This window comes from Nicotiana tomentosiformis, chromosome 5 (assembly GCF_000390325.3).
Source record: "Nicotiana tomentosiformis chromosome 5, ASM39032v3, whole genome shotgun sequence".
Taxonomy (NCBI): domain Eukaryota; kingdom Viridiplantae; phylum Streptophyta; class Magnoliopsida; order Solanales; family Solanaceae; genus Nicotiana; species Nicotiana tomentosiformis.
This window is the reverse complement of record NC_090816.1, coordinates 103628237-103649865: the sequence shown is the minus strand read 5'-3', so window position 1 is coordinate 103649865 and position 21629 is coordinate 103628237. Positions and strand designations below refer to the sequence as shown.

The following is a 21629-nucleotide window of genomic DNA, read 5'->3' as shown; positions in this document are numbered from 1 at the left end:
CTGCTCGGCTTCTAGGTGAATGCTGATTCTGGTTTCTTTTACATATTCTTCGCTTCAAGATTGACCACTTCTGTTTCTTTGAGATTCGACTTCTTCTGAATCTCTAGTTGCTCGATCTCCTGCGGGATATTGTCTGGCATCATACTCTCGTCATATTCCTCGTAATGCGAGTCATTGCGCTCAACGGTTTTGTTACATATCATAATCGTGGAACGCAATTTTTTATCGATTTGATTACTGAAAACAAAAGCTAGGTATAAATAAAGCAGTAAAACAAAGTTGCGATATTTAGGAAAATGATTCTTTTATTTCATCAAAAGGGGAACGTCTTAAGCGTTCACAAGAGACAAATGACCAAAAGGTATAGACATGGTACAAGCCTCAATTGACCGTGATCTTTTCAAAAGAAAACTTTTACAGTTTCATACTACCAGGACTCCCGGTGAACCAAAGATGGACTGGCTGTCCAATTCTGCAGCTCTTCCCCTGGTTCGGCATCCCTGATAGTCGGTGTCTTGATGTCAGTTCCTTCACAATATTCTTTAATAATATTCACAAACAACTTCCCCATCCCGTCGATGATATCATCTTCGGGTGCTGAACTCTGTCCAAGACGTGCAACATGCTCTAGCACAAAAACATTTGTCCCAGAGCTAACAGTGCGAGCTTTCCCTTTTGTAGGCTGACATCCTATGCCAGCCCTTCCTTTCTGCTCATTATGTTCAATTGGCTCTGTGATTCCATCTAACTTGGCTTCCAACCCTGTTCCTGGCCTGTATCCATATTTCATCATCTCCCTCATGGCCATCTTGGATCTATACGGCAATTGCATTCCCAAATTTTGTTCAGTCTCCTCCATCTCAGTAGTTTGCATGATTTCCACAACATGGAATGCAACTCTGTCCAGCCCTTCAATGAATGAAACGACATACTCCAGATAGGCGGAGTGACCCCACTCGCCGTGAACCACGATCTCTTGGCATCCCCACTCGAATTTTATGCATTGGTGCAAAGTAGACGACACAACCCTTGCCATATATATCCAGGGCTTGCCCACCAGCAAATTGTAGGAGGAGGAGATATCCATCACTTAGAACAACACCGGAAAATCGACCGGCCTGATTTGCAAAGGTAGATAAATTTCTCCAACAACATCCTTTTGTGAACCATCAAAGGCTCTCACAATTACGTGACTTTCCTTGACTTCCCTCAAATGAATTCCTAACTCCCGCAGGGTGGAGAGCGGACAAATGTTGACTCCTGATCCTCCGTCGACCAGCACCCAGGACACCACTTTGTCCCCGCATTTGACAGTGATGTGAAGAGCCTTGTTGTGACTTGTGCCTTCGACATGAAGTTCGTCTCTTCTGAAAGTGATTATGTTTGCTTCAACCATTTTCCCAATTGTCGCGGCCAATGCCTCGCTAGTGGTGTTACTTGGTACATATACCCCACCTAGTACTTTCAACAAAGCATCTTTATGATTGTCAGAGCTCATTAATAGATCTATGATAGATATCTGTGCTGGAGTTTTCTTCAACTACTATTCCACATAATACTTTTTTCTTGACATTGTTTTCCAAAACTCAGCGGCTTCTGGGTCTGTTTTGTTCCTCCTTGGATATGTTTCTCTCCAGGGTTTCCTCGATTGATATCTTCAGAGGCATAGCATCTCCCAGACCTAGTCATACCATAGGCAGTGATACAGTCTATCATTTTGGCCTTTCCCTTTTGCTGGTACGTCCATGGGATGGTTTTGTACTCCCGATCTTCATCATCCCGAGTAGAATCGGCAGGTTGCTGCAGATAGGTTTGAACCGTCACTGTAGGCCTCAGTTGTACTGTAATGATTGGAGCCTTTTAAAGAGGGATCCTTGTGACTTCTGCATTCCCTATAGTGACAATCGTTCCCTTCAGGTCATATTCTTCGTCTAATATGATCATGTTAGCTCCCTGGTTTTGATAATTTGGCAGCTGGTTGCGATTCATATTAGGTGGTACCGGAGTGCACTGAATGGCTCCGCTCTTGATTAGGGTTTCAATTTCATTTTTCAACTTGAAACAGTCCTCAGTATCATGCCCAGGTACATTGGAATGATAGATGCATCTTTTAGTGGCATCAAAATATTTGGAGGGATGCTCAGGGACGCTTCCCTCGATTGGGTGTATCAATCCTGCTCTTCTCAACCTTTCAAACAATTGGGCCAGAGGCTCATCAATCGGGGTATAAATTCTATGACCCCTCTCTTCAAAGTTTGTACGAGGGCGTGGTGCATACACATGTCGGTTCTGATGAGTAGTGGTTTGGACAGGAGTATATGGTCACTGTGGGTTTTGGTTGTTGTTGGCTCGAGGAAGGTTGTATTGTGGTTTAGGGTGGTAATATGGCAAGGTATTATAGACTGGAGCATAAGTGGGTGGTGGTGAGTGGTTGTTTAGGGAATAAGAGATGCTTCCGTGAGGTGGGTTGGTTTGGTAGTAAGGGACGACTGTTGAGACCTCCTCTTAATTCTTATTTCCGCTACCGATTGAGCCTGACTGGATGGACTTGCTGGACGCTTGCAGTGCTGCCATGGATTTTACTTTACCAGACTTTATGCACTCTTCTATGAAATCTCCCATCTTGACCAGCTCGGGGAACTTTTGACCCATCATTCCCATCATCGTTATAAAGTATATTCCCTCTTGGGCTATGATGAAATACTTGGTTAGTTTACTGTCATCAAGCAGAGGTTGCGCCTTGGCAGCCTTCGACCTCTACCATCATGTGTATTCTTGGAATGATTCAGATGGTTTTTTCTGTAGGTTCACTAGTGCGAACCGATCAGGAGTGATCTCTATATTGAATCGAAAATGATTCATGAAGTCCTTCGCCTATCTTGCCAAGTTCTACAATTTTGCGGGTCCTGTCGGGTATACTAGGTGAGTGCTTCTCCCATCAAACTTCTTATGAATAATTTCATCCTTAGCTTCTCTTTCCTTCCCACTCTGACTAACTTGTCATAATAAGCCCTCAAATGTACGTGAGGGTCCCTCGTCCCATCGAAGATATCAAACTTTGGGGGTTCGTACCCTACTGGCATATCCATATCTGGATGAATACACAAGTCCTCATAGTCCAAACTTTCACTTCCTCGGGCAACTTGGAGACTCTTCATTTGCCTTCTCAATATTTGCAACTGCTCGGATACTGACTCTTCTTCCTTATGCCTGGTTTCTCTCTCCATCTCAGCGTATTGCTCAATCTAATAAGGCACCCTGATCGTGACATGTTCTATAAAGGTAGGTTCAGAAATGACATATACAGGGGGAACGTACCGCTCATGGGTGGCTATATGTGCCACACGTATGTGCTGGTTAGTGGTGAAAGTGACTCCGTTACGAGGAGGGGTAGCTGCATTAGTGGTAATAGGCTAGTTTTGTGATGTCTGAGTGTACTGTGGTATATAAGGCATGTGAATAGGGCGATTTAGTGGGTTAGCGGCGGTTACTGGAGGTATGATTTGACTAGTGAGAGTTGAAGTTGGGGTGTTGTTGTTTTGGAGTGACATGGAAGGAAAGTCATCTGGAAGTGAATCCAAAGAAGGGAATCTAGGTGGCTGGGGAAGTGTTGTCACGGCTAGGTGCACCAGTTCCCTGATATGTTGTACCTCCTCCCTTAGGGACTCCATTGCCTGGGCCATCCTGGCCACGTGTTCATCATTCCTAGTGTTGTTGTTTTCCCCCGATAGCCCCGGACTGTCAGCTATGACTAGAGCATGTTCAGTTGGGTCTTCTGCAGCTGACATCTTTCCCTTTGACCTTAGATTGTATGGTGGTTCCGCCAGTTTTGGTCGACACAAACCAACTTTCTTTTCTTTTTTGGGGATAATAATAAAGCAAACGGAAAACAAGAAGAAAGAAAAGAAAAGGAACAAGAATCAGTTTCTTCATTTATGTGAGTAGGAAATTACACAGAGCAGATAATTCATGCATTACAGCTAGCGTATTCCTAGAATTCGCGGGGACCTCTCATTGCCGGAGTTCGGCCTAGTTCGCGGATATTTGATAGACATTTAGACTTGGCACATTTAGATCTGAAGACTTGGCCTAGACTTGGCACATTTAGGGGTAAAGGTACAAAGTAGGAAAGAGGGGAAATCAACCAACTTTAATAACCATCCCCTGAGTCATTTCTTGTGCCCTTCTCTTCATATGGCTCCTCTTCCGGATCCTCCTCCGAGTCTTCCTTAAACCCCTCCTCCTTATCAAGATCTTCTTTTGGCTCTATGCTAGACTCTATCTGGATGCACTCCACTACCCAATCATCATCTTCAGCCGGTGGCAACATGTGGTGAATGGATCCTGGGACCATCTAACGATGCATTGATGTGGTCACAAGATAATGCGGCAGGATCTCATGATAAATCTTCAAGGCAACCATTGCGTCCTCTAACTAGGCTATAACCTCTATGCTTGGGCGGGCCAGTTCTTCTTCTTCGTTGATCTAGACGTAATACTCGGGAGTACACCATGCGTTTTGAACCATAGGTAGTTTTACCAGGTCATTCCACTCTTCTTGCAGTCTTCTTATCATGGGAATTAGGATCTGGCCATTGTACTCATCTTTGTACACCGCCGTCCTTATCCATAGAGGCACATCTTGGGTCATCTCGAATTGTATGATGACCTGCAGGGGTGAGTATGGCTGAATGCCTTCCAGTCCGATCAACTCAATGAAGTACTTCTGAGGAGTCCTCAAGATTTCCCTTCCACCTAACCAAGAGAGTTACAGTTGATCCATTCCCCTATCAGATTGATCAGTGTTTCCTTACATTCATCTTGCCCATGTGGGGAGATCCATTGTCTCATTCTTTCATTATTGCTGCTGATTATATTGCTGACACCTACGAAGTGGTCGATGGTGGCCTCTCGTTGGAAGAAGTGTTCAGTAGCCCAGATTTGAAGAAGCAGGTTACAACCCTTAAAGAAATCGTACCCTCGTGCACATGCGGACAAAGCTCTTAGCATTTCAGCTAACACCATCCGCACCAAAGTAGCTTGAAGATTTCCGCGGAAGGTTGCCAGGACCACTGGTAGTAGGTTGATGTTGATATGCCCCCTTCGTTGTGGGAAGACCAATAATCCCAATAGTGCCATTACGAAAGTGATAGGCCTGAGACTCTCCCACATCGCCTGGTCACATTGAAACTCCCCTGGATACCATTTGTAGCTTTCAAGGTGCCCAAACCTATCGAACATCTGGTCGAGGCTCACCCATCCATCCTCGATACTTCTGAGGCTTCTGCTATTAGTAAGACCCAAAGCATCCAAGAACCGATAACCGGGCATAGTAACTGGAAATACTGACTTTCTTCTATTGAACGACAGTTCCGTGAAACTTGTGACTTCTTCCAAAGGCAATACCAGCTCACAGTAGGCAAATTTGAACACTACCTTAGCCGGATCCCAAAACTCTATCAATAGGCGAGTGAGCACCCTGTCCGCTCAGATGTTCATCAATTCCATTAATGCCCCTAGGTGCGTCCGAACCTCGTCTTCATGTTCCCGACGAATATTCTTCCACCACTATTTTAGCTTATGTGGTGCTCCCATTACCATGCGATTTCAGGAATGTTTTGGTTGATTTCCTTTTTTCTGAGGTGGGTAAAAGAAAGATATTTGGGTAAGTGTTTGCTTCGGTTCCTTAAGTGTCTTGTCATGTTTGTTTGTCTTTCCGCAGAAAATATGTCATTGGGTGCATGACCCGTTGATATCAAGGTGGCTTCCTAATTGTGTGTCAGTACCAAGGACCGACTCACATAAGGTTTATGCAATATGATATATTTTACTAGAGTAGAATATTTCCTACTTTTGAATTGGACTGAAAGCTGCGAGAAGTTATGTCAGTTGACCTGACAAAGCCATTCTCTGAAACTAGAGAGTTTTGAAAAGAAGGTTTGGAGGGGTGTAAAATACAAACCTCACGTGCCATTGTGTGTGATAGTGTACGGCCAAGACTCAATTAGAAGATATGTGATGATAGTGTATATAAAGCAGTAACAAACAAGGGTGTAGCAGCAATAAGCATGGTGATCATAAAAAGCCAATAATTATAAAGAGCAAATAAAGCATGTAAGCATGTAATTGTAATTTCAATTATAATCAAAGCAAGGTATAAACAAATCTAGATGCCAAATTAGTCTAAGTCTGCTAAGGTCAAAACCTAAGTGTGAAATCCCCAGCAGAGTCGCCAAGTTGTTGCACCCTATTTTGCACTAGTCAAGACAAGATTCAACTTGTGGTTTCTCTGTTGTTGATGAAAGAGAGTCGCCACCTAATATTTAAAGGTATACTAGGGTACCTATTTAATTATTAAGTTATGTTCATTACAGGTCTGCAAACCGGTGAGATTATAAGTAAGGGTTTTTATTCTTCTAAGGGGAAGGTGTTAGGCACCCCTTAAAATCTACTTGAGGTAGCTCCATAGGACTCAGACTATTTTAAAGGCTTGGCTATTTATACTATGCTTAATTATCACTAAGGCGTGGTTTACTACATGTTAAAAGGAGTACATATAAGACTTTAGAAGGGATATGGGATTATAAAGAGTTATTGAAAGTTAAGAGGGTTTTGAAAGTGGTCTAGATTTTAAGGCCGGTAATTATTAAGTCATGAAAGTAAGTACTTTGAAGAATAGATGCTAGAGTAATCTTAAGAGTTGTTTGTAAGAAAGATGATTTTCTAATATACCTTGGTTTTTCTAAAAAAGAAGATCTGAAGAAGCGAGTCTCTGGAAATTCATTTAAGACTGTTCGTTACTATTTTTTTTTAACGAAAATCTGATTTCATTCCTTGTTAGTGAAAATCAGTGATTCTATCCTAATTTTCTTTAGAAACGAGCTGTCGTTCTGATTAAGGACCCGAGCTTCAAAAATATTTAAGAAAAAGTGAGTGTGCAAGATGAAAAGTTATAATTAACAGGAGGCGAAGATTAATTACTAATTATTTCCTTTTAAGTCCTATATTAGTTAAGGTTTGCCTATTTTTCATGTAATACTAGAGCATAAAAGAAAAATACATAATCTAATATATGGGTGTTAAATACAAGAGGACATCATATGATAAAAACAACAACGAGGGAAGTAAGCGAAAGATGATGAAAGCAGTAAACTAAGCTATGGAAATGAAGAACAGTAGCGAAAGAGGTATAGAGAGAGGACTGGACTCTGATCATTGGGCCCCAACAAGGTAGGCCCAGCGACTTGAGAGATGCGGCCATGGCAAGAGTGGACTCTTCAAAAATGCAACAAGAGCTGGTTTGGGTCTGAGTTCCTTAAGAACTCAGCAGGCCCAAATGTACACATGCCCAAAAGAACAGATCAAGGCTTTCAACAGATGTACAATTTACAGATCACAACAGGGAGTTCCTAAGGATTTTTACAAATCATACTCCTAATAAATCATCAAGTTGAGATAACATTAGCTAGGATCCTTATGAGACTTTAGGGATTAGACTTGGTTTTAAAGTTATAAAAAGAGCAAGGATTAGGGCAGTTCTGGATAGGATATATAATTAGGAACTAAACAAGAGCATGCATCATTCGGTCAGATACTTAAACATTTCAAATGCAGTGATAATTCTTATGTAAACAAGGGAAAACCTTACACATTTTGATAGTTGAATTAAGCAAAAGGTTACAGATAAGGGAAAGACACTACATCAAGATAGGTTTAACTCAAAACGTAGTTCTAAGTCAGTACATGGATACATGGTTGATCATTGTTCCTTTTTACAAGTTATTACGTAACTAGGGCAGACTAGCTAGGTTCTTTAAAAGATAAAGATGCATGATGACCCTAAAGATAAGAGATAGGAGATATCAAATAAATATGTTGTTGAGGTTGCTGACTAATCAAGAAAATAATTAAGTTCAATTTATCCAATTACCAGTCTTTATAACAGAGAGAAAAGAACAGAATCCTAATCACATTATGAGGAAAGATGACATAACCTTAACATGTGTGTACAATAAGATTATAGAGAGAAGAAATGAGAGGTTTAGTTCAAACAAGATCATGTTAACAGAAGCAACATGCAACTAAACAAAATGAAAGACCATAGTAGCCACTTAGAAACAGACTAACAGACATGAGCAGGGAAATAACATATAAACACTTAAAGTTCCTGCTTAAGATTAAAGGATATGAGATATAAACTAAAACACCTTAAAATTCATTCAATCATAATTATCAGAATATATGTTCAACTTCAGAAACTCACAAGCTACAAATATGCAACAAGCAAGGATAAAGGCTATTGTATGCCAACAAAGCTTATAAGGTTCATGTGAACACGAACATATAACAACATAAGCATGTAGACTGTTGGAACTCAGGGAATAAGATCAGCAAGAATCAATCATATAGTTTAATCAACCATCATTTAAAGACTCATAGCAGGACAACTAATCACAAGTAGTCATTAAACTAACAGAGTAAAAATATTAACATATTAAACATCATAGAACAACTGTAATATACATAACCTAACTCAGCATGCTTGTATCATTCAAAGAAACAAACAAAAGAGAAGAATGAGAGAGGTGTTGACCTTTTTGAGGGAAGCAGACCAAACGAGAGCTCTTTTCATCTTCTTAAGATCCCAGAACACTCGAGTTTGGACCAGCAATAATACTCAACAAAAGGAAAAGGAAAATAGTGAGAAACCTAAGGTTAAACTTCTTAGTGTTTTTTGTGTGTGTATCTCTTTAGTGTTAGGTCTTAGTTCTTAGGTGATCTCTTCTTTTTATTAGGTGAGAGCATAGAAAGCCCTATTTATAGTGGCATTTAATGACTTAGGTCTTCAGGATTCAAACTAAGATAGTGGAAGATGATGATTACCAGATGATGTGAGTACGATTGAGTGAAATTGAAAGAGAACAGAGGGAAAATCAGTAAGGATTTTTAACTAAGAGGAGAGAAGGCAGACCGTTAGAAGCGAGAATCAGCGTACAAAGCCCGAACACCCACAAGTCACTGTGTTTGACCTCTGGATATAGAATATTCATCATGAAATCTCTGAAGAAGCTTCATGCATGGTTTGATTTAACTTAACACAAGAGCGATTTGAAGATATGATATTCCATATTTAAACCCTAGGGTTCGGATTTTGGAGATTTGAAATGGAGTGATAAAAATAGGAAGTAATCAGAGAGAATCGCGGACATGAGAGACAGGAAGCATGATTCTCTGATGAACTCGTGACCTTGCACTAATTAGTGCAAGGTTTGGATGATTGAAGGGTATGTGGGTTTAAGAGAGATGAGAGAAGAAAAGGAAAGGGGGAGGTGAGGAGGCTGGGTGAGTGTTAGAATGATTTAGGGTTTTTGGTTATTGGGGGGTGTCTCTAGGTTTAAGAGTGAGAGATAGGATCTGGGTCGTTAGATCTAATGATCAACGACCCTGATAATTTGGGTATTAAAGAATAAAGGATGTAAAAAGTTACGGTTGTTGGACGGTTGGATTTGGACGGTTGAGATTGAGTCCGGTGAGATACAAAAATTAAAGGAAAATTGGGGATAAAATGTGGGTCATTGATCTGATAGATCAACGGTCCAAATTCATTGTGCTTTCGTTGTGAGTGAGAGAGGCGAGTGTTGTGGCAGGTTGTGATTGGTTTAGGGAGAGTGGCATGGATTGCCAAAGCGGAGAAGGAGATGGGTGTTTAGACTGGGTCAGGTCTGAATTGGGCCTTGTATTTGGGCTAAAAATCATGTAAAAGATAGCCATTTTATAATTGATTCAAGAATTGCAATTGTTGCCTTTTGGTCTTTAATCCCGTTTGAAATTAAGTTAAATAAACTTAATAATTTTTAATAAAATGTAATAAAAATTATAATTGTTAAATACTACTAATTATTGTAATTAATAGATTATTTGTAAAAATACTTCACTAGGACATTAATTTTGAATTATTGAATAGTAAACAAATTAACTATTTTAAGAAGTAATTTATTGAAATAATTATAGAACTTACGTATAAGAATTATTTTAATAATCCTAAAATATATTTGTAATTACATAATACTAATGCCAAAAGATTAAATTTGAAATTAACACTGAATTAATTTGTAGAAATAAGTATTCATTACTTGAAAATACTTTGAAAACATTTATTGCAAATTATTAAGTATAAATAAATTAATTTTAAAAGGGAGGGTCAAAATTGGTCGTCAACAAGGGTTTACCTGATTTCTTCTCCTAATCTGATTTTAAATTGATTTTGCATGTTTTGCTTTCCTTGTTTATGTTCGATTGACTGTATTTCCTTATTTATGTGTTGATTGTTTACTACTATATAAACCCCCCTTCCCCGTTTCCCCTCTAGGACTTAACAACTATTGCTACTACTATTATTCTCTCACTCTCACTCATTCTACTATTCTGAAATTTGAGACCTTGGCCGGCTGAAAGCCAAGGCCACCATAATTCAATTGTTGCTCTTTTCTCAGTGTGAGCACTGCCCGAGGTTCATTCAAGACCCTTGGGAACTCTGACACACTGAGATTCTAGGTGTCCTGCTATTTATTGCTAGTTGAGTTGCTGTCGGAACTTAATTTTCTTGTTCGTTTAATTTGTAACTGGTGAGTACCTTGACTCTTGCAATTCTATTCCTACCTGTGGTAATGCCTAAATACCCATGTTTGTTCGAATTTGTGAACCTATATGATTACAATATGTTGTTACCTTTGTTTGCAATCCTATCTGCCTTAAAGTTAGCCTATAGTCCTGTATTCTCTAGCGTCTAAACTTGCCTAAATCCTATACTTGGATGTCTACCCACTATGTATATTTTTGACCATCCTGAACCTGCTCAATCTACTATATTTATGCACATATGAGTTTCCTTAGTTGTGTAATTGCAGTATGATTACTAGATAGCATGCCTATAGGATCACACTAATACATGTCTTTGCTCATCTAGTTACCATGTCTATAGGGCTTTAATTGATTAACTAATCAATTAATTCTCTTATTTTATTATACTGCCACCTAGATAACATGCCTATAGGAAAAAGTATGATAAAATTGAGTTCAAATAACAACTATTAGAAATCCCACCTATAGGATATTGTTACTCGCCTAGAAAGCATGTCTATAGGATCAAACACGAATAACTCCGAGTTTTCTAATAGCTTTCACTGCCCCATGGCCCAAATAACTTAGAGATCATGTCTGTAGAGTTTGTAATAGCTGTAATATGCAAATTCGATAGTCTGAAATAGCAGCACTACCTGAAGGAGGTTTAAAATTGTGATCATATAGAAGCCATGTTGATAGGACTTAATGCCTTAATTCTGAAATTGCCTACTGCCTGATATAAGAATCTGCCCGCGTGCATTTGTTTATGTGTGGAGGCTAATTTGAGCCGTTTATTGATTTTACATGTTATCCTATATGTTTTGAATGTGCACCTAGTTTTATCTTTTGAGCACACTAAGTAAAGTCTAGAACATCCCAAATAGTAGGCCCAAAGCCTCCTGGACCATAAAGATGGGACGGGTAGTGCACGCATAGGGCACGATTTAGAATTGAATTAGAGCGCTCTAGGTAAACAACTTTAACATAGTAATTGGGTAGCAGAAGATGATAGTCTATGCCTGCCGAATAATATGAGCAACCCCTATCCTAAGAGAGTTGCGAAGTATTATTTATGTTACACGGGGTGATCCTTTGGGCTAAAAAACTTAGGACCCTCCCCTCCTTTATATGTTTATTGTTCATGCTTTGTTTCTTTGAACTTAGAATAATTAGGTTGTATCATGTAACCTATAAAGACTGATTATTTATATATAGTTTAATTCTCTCACATGTAAGATTCTTTTCACACCTGTTTTATATATCGTAGTTGAACATTTAAATTCCTTGTCTCTCTTCACTTACGTGATCACCTAGAATAATTATAATCCAATAATCCTATGTAGCATTAATTTCGGCCGGGACCCACAGTTGTGGACCTCGAAGAGTGCCTAACACCTTCTCTTTGAGGTAATTTGAGCCCTTACCCGATCTTTGACGACATAGACTATTTAAACAGAGTTATTTGCAAATAGGTTCCCTAACGCACCTTAAAAATAGTTAGGTGACGACTCTCCTCTTTTAATACCCATTGAAAAGAGTTGTCCACTTAGGAGTACCAGTCTAGACCCTTCTAGAAACCACACTCTATTTGAAATGTACATGCATCATGCTAAACCTAGTATGGATTGAGACGTCATTGACGCATCAACCCGCTTAGATAAACCTTGTCCAAAGTCCAACAGGATTTCCATATTCCTAAAGGACACCATCATATTATGTGCATTACTTGGAGAAAACGTGCCAACATGTTGACCATTATTGCACAAATAGTCGAATTTGGAGGGGGGGAAGGGCTAACTTTGATTTGTTTGCAGAAAATGAAGCACGAAATCCCCAGGTTTGGTATGGTCCAGAATATCCTGCCTCTACTAATTAACTGGTGGAACAACCTTACACCATGTGACAAAAATCACATGAGGAGAGTACTGGGTAACTTGTCATCTTTGCTGAATATTCGATCCAACATGGAACTTATTGAGGCAGCCACCATGTTCTGGGATGAAAAAAGAATTGTTTTCCGATTTGGGAATATAGAAATGACTCCTCTCCTGGAAGAAATAGGGGGTTTCGCCAAGTTACCGTGGGATAGTCCGGGTCTACTGGTACCAAATAATCGCACCCCACACGATTTTTTGAAGATGCTGGGTTTTAAGAAGAACAACGAACTGATGTGCCTGAAGAAATCATTCATCCCCTTTGAATTTCTCTATGAGCGATACGGGCACATCAAGTCATATCGCCTGCATCATGAGGAGTTAGCCATTACCACTTTGGTATGGGTACATCGCCGGGTCTATGTCTTCATAGTCTATTTCTTGGGTTTGTTGATCTTTCCGATGCAAGGGGGAAGAATTCACACTCGCTTAGCCATGGTCGCCAGGACCTTGATGGAGGGTATTGAGGGGAAAATATACACTATCATCCCCATGATCTTAGCTGAGATGTACTGTGCTTTGGATCGGTGCAAGCATGGGTTCGGACACTTCGAGGGTTGTAATATCTTACTACAAGTTTGGCTGCTAGAACACTTTTAGAGGGGTGATTATCGCCAAAAGCTTATACATAGGCCGCTCAATGACTACATAGCCAATCATCATCCAAAGAAGATGACATTCATTCCAGACAGGTTTGCAAAGCCCGAAAATGTTGTAGGCTGGGTGCGTTTCTTCAGTAATCTGACATACGAGCAAGTGCATTGGATGTTCGAGTGGTTTTCGAGTAGCTAGTTCATCATCAGGTCCAAAGGAACCACTCACTTATTAATGATCAGGCTACATGGAATCTACCGTTACGCTCCTATAAAGGTAATGAGGCAAGCTGAGAGGAAACAAGTCATACCTCGGGTTTCCAACATAGTTCAGTATAAAGCAGACTTCAAAGGAAATGTCATCCCATTAAAATTTGAAGCCCACCACATGTGGAATCAAAGGATCATCGTGAATGGAGAGACTATTGAACCCGATAGGTATCACGCCGGTCACATGTACTACTATCTCTCATGGTTGGAAGACGACATAGTCTGGGACGTCAAACCCGGGTGTCAATCTGAAAGATAGGATCATAGATGAGGTGGTTGAGGCACAAGTGAAGTACAAAAGGCTACGTAAAAGAGTGTTCAAATCTGAAGCTAAAAATTTGGAACAACATAAGGTGGATATGGAGGCGATCAAGGAATGGAAGGATATTGTAAATAAGTCGACAGAGAGGTTAAAACATCTAATGCAAGGATTAATGGAGCTATAGGGGAAGATGAGAAAGAGACTTTGGGATTGTCAAGGCATGGACTATGATGAAGGAGGCAAGCTGGCAATTGCTTACTTGCTACTCGACATGCGCGATCTGCGAAATGTGATTGATAGAGTCAAAAGAGCCAAGCATGGAGAAGGTCCTTCTGGGACCAAGTAGACTAGGAGATAATGTTCTTTACTTCTTTCTAGATTAGATTTCGTTAGATTTCAATATAATAAGGCTTAATGCCATTAGTGACTTTATAATTATTATTTTGATTTAGTGAAAGATTGATTTGGCTTATTTTCGCATTAATGGAATAAGCCAATATTGGCATAAATTTTTTCCAAGTCTGTGTGTCGCATAGGCCTACCTTAGGTACAATGAGGTCCCCAAATTAGGACGCGAATTATTGTATGACCTTATGTGATAACTATTTAAATACTTCAAACATTCTTTTACTTCGTCTTACTAACTTGGTTACCTTTTTGTTGAAACCTCAAGCGGAAGAAGTACGCCAAGACATAATGTGTTGGTCCTACGTTTGGAATAGAAAATCTTAGAGCTACAAGTTAAGCTTGAGCAGGTTCGAAATCTCGCAAACCTCTCCCTTACCCTAAATGTTCCTGGCATTAACCATCAGAACACCACCACCCAGAATCAAACGCCACCGTAAAAAAACCCAAGCCCAAAATCCACCAACTATAGCTCCACAAAACCCTCCCTCAACGCACCAGTATCACAACCTCGCAACCCCTCAAGACCTTAATCCCCCACCAGTGCAAACCCCTCAAGAACACCACCATTACCCAACCCAGTATCTGCAAACCATCACTTATCACATCCCTCAAAACACACCACAACTCACCCCCAATCCCCCTCAAACCTCGATCAATGATCACCCATATATCCAAGTCCCAAGAACATACCAAGGCAACTCTATACATGTGTAAACCTTACCCCATACCCCGCAACAAACCCTATACATACTTGAACCAACCGAGAAGGACTTGCTCATTCGAAACATGGCGGAGGAGCTAAAGAAACTGATAGGAAGAGTCCAGAGTGTTGAAGTCGGGAATGGTGTTGAAGGTTTGAACTACGAAGACTTATGTATCCAACCAGATGTAGAACTGCCGGAGGGTTACAAACCTCATAAGTTTGAGATGTTTGATGGCACCGATGATCCTAAGGTGCATTTGAGAACCTACTGTGACAAGCTTGTAGGAGTGGGCAAGAATGACCAAATCCGCATGAAACTATTCATGCGAAATCTTACAGGTGATGCGTTATCCTGGTATATTAGCCAAAACCAGAAGAAGTGGGAAAACTGGGTAAGCATGGTATCGGATTTCATGGATATATTCAGGTTCAACACAGAGAACGCACCAGACGTTTTCTATATCCAAAACCTCAAGAAGAAGCCAACAGAAACTTTTCGCGAGTATGCTACTCGTTGGAGATTAGAGGCTTCCAAGGTGAGGCCACCACTAGAAGAAGAACAAATGAACAAGTTCTTCGTCAGAGATCATGATCCATAATATTACAAAAGACTGATGGTTATAGAGAATCACAAGTTCTCCGACATCATCAAGTTGGGATAAAGGCTAGAAGAAGGGATAAAGAGCGGTATGGTGAGCAACTTCGAGGCAATGCAAGAGACCAACAAAGCCTTACAGTCAGGAGGTATTTCGAAAAAGAAGGAAGTGGGTGGCGTATTGGTAGCCCAGGGCCCTAAGTCTCCTCTTACCAACTCTCACCTCCAAAATACCAATACCCTACCGCCACCTACTATACCTATAACACCCAACCTGCATATTACCATTCACCTCCTCCCGCCCATTAAAACTACCCTAATCCATGACCAAACTTTGACCGTAGAGCTCCCAGACAATACACCCTTATCACTGATCCCAAAGCCCAAATGTATGAGAGACTAAAAGCCGCTGGTTATGTCACTCCCATTCCTGCTGTCGCTGTTGAAAACTCTTCCCATTGGGTTAACCCTAACAAAACTTGTGCCTACTATTCAGACATGAATGGTCATACCATTGAGGAATGCCGTATGTTGAAGGACAAGATCCAGATACTGATTGACACTAAAGTTATACAAGCAAAGGAATATGTGCCGAATGTCCTCAATAACCCTCTTCCTGATCACAGGGGCGAGGGAGTGAATGTGATAGAAACTGGTAAGGAATGGGATCAGGAGGGATCCATCAGACTTATTTGATATAGGGACGCTCCTAAAACATCTCCTGTCACCCTCTCGCCGATTGTGGTACAAATCCAGGCATCGTTTAAGGTCGAGTTAGATACTCCCTTCACTGTGATGGTAGTTCCATCACCCTCTTATAAGTCTGATATTTTCCCATGGGATTATGTGGCGGAGACAAGAAGAAAAAGAAAAGCCAAGATGGAGGAGACATGTGATGCGCAAGGAATAACTAGAACTGGCAAAGTTTACACACCCAAGAATCTTGGAGGAACAAGCAAAGATACCACATCTAAGCCACCTATCGCGGAGACATGCATTGATGATCTTTGGAGGAAGGTGCAGGCGAAGGAATACTCCGTTGTTGATCAACTGAACAAGACTCCCACCCAGATATCCATCTTATCATTGTTGCAAAAGCTCATATGCGCATAAGAATGTCTAGATGAAGGTATTAACTGAAGCTTATGTGCCTACCGGTATCACTAGTGAGGAGATGGCTAATATGGTATGATATATTGTTACATCTCGCATTTTCATACGTTAAAGTTTCGTCGTAAGTTAATCGACATAAGTTAGGGAATGAAATTATTTTTAGATTACAAATATTATGCTATTTCAAATAAGGGATAAGTAAATTCGTAAATGTGAGAGGGTAAGCGGATCGAAGAAAATAAGTTTCGTCAAAGTTTGGCAATTTGGGATAAAATACGGTCTGAGTTATAATACCCGATATTTATGAATTAGTACCATACAAAGTACCATATGACAATGATAGTAAGATGTATTAAGTGTGTTAAAAGTGAGTAGTATTTTAAGTAAGTTGAGATAATTCTTAATTATGTGAGTAATTGGTTAATTATTGGGTAATGGGATATTACCTAATTAATTGGGGATATATTGGATAAGAATTAAAATGGCATTATGTGGCAGCCCCCCCTCCCCATTCAGATTAAGTGACTCATAATCTAGATTGAAGGTGGCCAACTAAAAGTTATACACATGACACTTACGTGTAAAAATATAATGAGAAGTTTGGCATTTTGGCTTCATTTGGCCTTAAGATAATCAAGTAAGTAATCTTATCATTTTCTTCCTATTTCAAACATTGCAAAACAGACGTTGGCAATTCCTACAAGGATTCAAAACATCTTCAAAGAGAATTCATAATATCTTCAACCAATTCCTACAACAATTCCAACGAGATTTCTTAGCACCTTAGCAACGTGAGATTTTGCGATTCTAAGGGAGTACGGTGCAATCTTTTTCAAGAATATCATACGAATTTTTTCCTACTCCAGGTATGTTAAGGCTAAGACCTTCCTTCATTTTGGCGTGATCTCATAATTACATGAGTTTGATAACGAGGCATAAAGAGAAGTTCATACTCCAGAATTTATATACATTATCCTACTCTCATAAGTTACAGCATTCTCCCTTATCGGGACTTTTTATTCAATTGAGTATTGTCTTCTTCCAGTCAATAGAGAAGAGGTTCTATATATACTTATTTATGGACTCTACTTAGCTCGCAAATTCAACATTTAGTTGCATGTAAAGAGGTTATTTGTGGGGATTGAGTCTGCATATTAAAATCAGTGTTTAAGAAATACAGGTCCTTCTATCACGTGACAAAAGTGCAAATGTTCTTTGGTATGCAGAATAGCCTATGTTTCTTTTGTTTTCAACTAGAAGCATGCAGTTTGAAAATAAAACAAGTGTTGCTTGGTTACGTTATCCTATTTCATTATCTCAAGGCAAAGTATTAACATGCTTCTGACCCTAAAATAGGTTTCCCATTTCTTGTTCATTTAGATATACAGTATTATAGTATTTTTACCACCATCGAGCTATAATCGGTGAGCAGGCCCCTATTGGGCAACCTCTGATCAGATGGTAAGTTATATACCGAGCCTACTGTGGCCAAGCGCCTATGAGCGAGCCCAGTTGGTTGAGATACAAAGCCTAGTCTGGCCGAGCGCCTATGAGCGAGCCAACTACGGCAGAGCAGTTATATATATATACCGAGCCTTGTAAGGCCGGCCATTTATTTTACTTACTATATTGAGAGAGTTGAGGTAGTATCAGCAGGTAAGTATACCTCCAGATCATCTTTGACTCCCAGTTACTTTCAGTCAATATATTATCATTTCAGTTGCATCTTTCAGTTATTTTAGCGCCTTGCATACTCGGTACATTATTTTGTACTGACGTCCTTTTTTTTGGGGACGCTGCATTTCATGCGTGCAGGTTCAGACAGACAGACGAGTAGACCTCCTAGGTAGGTGTTGCCCGAGTTCAGCTTTATCGGTAAGCTCCACGTCCTTCGGGGTTACCGGGTCTAGAGTTTTGTATACATCTTGTGTATATATGTATATAGGTTATAGGTAGGTCGGGGCCTTGTTCCGATCATAGTACATCCAGCAGTAAAGGATTGTAGACATAACCTGTCAATTAATGCAGTATGTTGGGCCTGTAGGCCTCATATATATATTTTGTTGGTTTGTCAGCTGTAGTAGTTAGGACGGCCTTTCCGGCCCAGCTTCATATTAATGTTTAGTCAGCGTTAGTTTCCATTCAGTTTTATATTTGCTTCATAAATTGTCTTGCAATGTGGCCCATGACCAAAGTATGATATTATATGTTCAAAGTACCTTAGTCGCAAGTTGGTATGCAAGGTGCCGGTCTCTCCCCCAGGTTCAGGGCATGACATAGATACCGGAGAACCACAAGATTACTTTCCACGAAGATGAGCTACCGACGGAAGGGTTGAGTCACAACAAAGCATTGCTCATCATTGTGTAATATGAAGATAAGTTCATTGCCAGGGTTCTGATAGACGGGGGCTCGAGTCTGAACGTATGCCCATTGACTACTTTGAAAAGATTGGGTATAGGACTGCATGAGATACAGATGGGAAGAATGAACATGAAGGCATTTGATGGGTCTCAGAGAGCTACTATTGGAGAAATCAACCTTGATCTGCAGATGGGCCCGACTTGGTTTGACATTGAATTCTAGGTGCTAGATATATCCGCCACTTACAACTTGTTACTGGGACGACCATGGATACACGCAGCTGGGACAGTCGCTTCTACTCTGCACCAAGCTGTGAAGTTCGAGTGGAATCATCAAGAGGTGATTATTCATGGAGATGGAAGTAACCCTATCTACACCAATCATACTGTGCCGGCCAGTGAGAATAGAAGGAAGTTGGGAAGAGAAAAATACCACAACATTGAGCGAGTAAACGCAATTGAGAAAGGTCGATTATTGAGTAATAAGATAGATATCATACTGATATGGTTGGGGTATGAACCAGGCAAGGGTCTTGGTCCAAAGCTTCAAGGGATCACAGAACCAATACGGCTATAATATCATGGCCCAACCTTTGGTCTCGGTTACGAATATACCGTGCAAGAATATCAGGATTGGATACTGTCGTGGCATGACTTTTACCATCCATTAGAACAACTCATACCACTGATGCACCGGACATTCTGCCAGACTGATGTGATTTGGGGATCGGAAGAATATGAGGTTTTGGCCGGTATGAGGAAGCTATTTCTGGGCGAGGAAGATATGAATCGCAGTGCAATCTTAGAGGAGGAGGAGGAAAACCTTACCAATCAGACAGTGGGAGAAGGAGTTGTTCTCAAGAACTGGACTGTTGCACCATCTCGGGCTCGTCGAGTACCTAGGTAGCCTTGGTAGAATTAGCATGATTTAATTTTAAAATTATTTTTTGGCATTTAAGATATTTTTCAGTATTTTGTTTTAAAATAATTACTCAAGACATCGAGTCGTACTTGTTGACAATTTTATGTTTTATTAATGCATTATTGCTTTTCGTTTATTTATTATTATTTTTCTACATTCTTTTTCAACATACTTATTACATATCTTGATGAACCTACGACTGTGGCATGTAATGAGACAATGCAACATGAGGAAAGTAATTCAGAAGATTTGGAAGATGATATAATACCCAAGGAAATTGTCAAAGAGTTAGAGAATTTTGAGAACAAACCAAAGTCCAATTTGGAAGAAATTGAGGCAGTTAACTTAGGGGATTCTGAAATAGTCAAAGAAACTCGCATTAGCATTCATCTATCGCCATCCGATAAGGAAGAGTACATCAGATTTCTAAAAGAATATGAGGATATTTTCGCATGGTCCTACGATGACATGACTCAGTTAAGCACGTCATAGTGTCTAACAAGCTACCTACCAAGCAAATCAAAGCCAAGGTCCTTCGAGTGGTCGAGTGCCCAACCTGACTAGCCAACATTGTGCTGGTTCCAAAAAAGGATGGGAAAGTCAGAGTGTGCAAACAGAGCAAGTCCTAAGGATGATTCTCATTGCCCAACATGCACATACTGATCTACAACTGCGCCAAGCATGAACTCCAATCCTTTGTGGATTGTTTCGTAGGATATCACCAGATTTGCATGGATGAAGAAGACAACCTTCATCACGCCGTGGGGGATATATTGTTACAAAATGATGTCATTTGGTTTGAAGAATGTTGGGGCTACCTACATGAGGGCCATGACTACTCTTTTCCATAATATGATACACAAGAAAATAAAGTTGTACGTGGATAACGTTATCATCAAATCTAAGAGAAGTTCGGATCATATAGCAGACCTGAGGAAGTTTTTCGATCGGCTTCGAAAGTACAATTTGAAGTTGAATCCGGCAAAATGTTCTTTTGGAGTCCCTACTGGAAAATTGCTGGGTTTCATCGTCAGCCGCCGTGATATTAAGCTAGACCCGTCAAAAATCAAAGCTATTCTGAGATGCCTCAATTATATCAGCCAATTTATATCACATTCAATGGTGATATGTGAGGCGATATTCAAAATGCTAAGGAAATATGTTGCGACGAGCTGGACCAAAAAATATCAAAAGGCTTTCGATAAAATCAAGGAGTACTTGTCTAAGCTGCCCGTTTTGGTCCCACCAGAGCCCGGAAGACCTTTGTTTTTGTAACTATCCGTGTTTGATAGAGCCTTTGGTTGCGTCCTAGGGAAACATGATAAAACCGGTACAAACGAGAAGGCGATATACTATCTGAGTAAGAATTTCACACCTTACGAGGCCGAGTACACTTTGCTGGAGAGCACCTGTTGTGCTTTGACATGGATAGCCCAGAAATTGAGACACTACTTCTGCGTATACACTACATATCTTATATCAAGGATGGATCCATTAAAGTACATCTTTTATAATCCCATGCCTACAGGTAAGTTAGCAAAGTGGCAGACATTGTTAAATGAGTTCGACATCATCTATGTGACTCAGAGGTGGTCAAGGGGAAAGCATTGACCGATCACCTGGCAGAGAACCCCGTATACAAAGAATACGAACCATTGAAGATGTATTTTCCTAGCACGTGTCATTTGTGGGGGAAGATATTGCCGAAACATATGATGGTTGGAGGATGTTTTTCAATGGAGCCGCAAACTTCAAAGGATTGGGCATCAGAGCTATTTTAATATCAGAAAATGGTCAACACTACCCGGTATCCATCAAGCTCAGGTTCCCATGCACCAACAAT

At 40.2% G+C, this 21629-nt stretch overlaps 1 protein-coding gene across 1 annotated transcript; it reads left to right on the top strand.

Annotated features, from left to right (window-relative positions):
• Positions 1 to 14876: 14876 nt before the first annotated feature.
• On the top strand, positions 14877 to 15392 carry LOC138892919 (uncharacterized). The gene has a single exon (XM_070176676.1). It carries the CDS (start codon positions 14877 to 14879, stop codon positions 15390 to 15392), a length of 516 nt encoding a protein of 171 aa, XP_070032777.1.
• Positions 15393 to 21629: the final 6237 nt, after the last annotated feature.

Bases quoted from the DNA above. Each gene is read 5' to 3' on its own strand.
- LOC138892919 (XM_070176676.1), top strand. From the start codon at position 14,877: ATGGCGGAGGAGCTAAAGAAACTGATAGGAAGAGTCCAGAGTGTTGAA.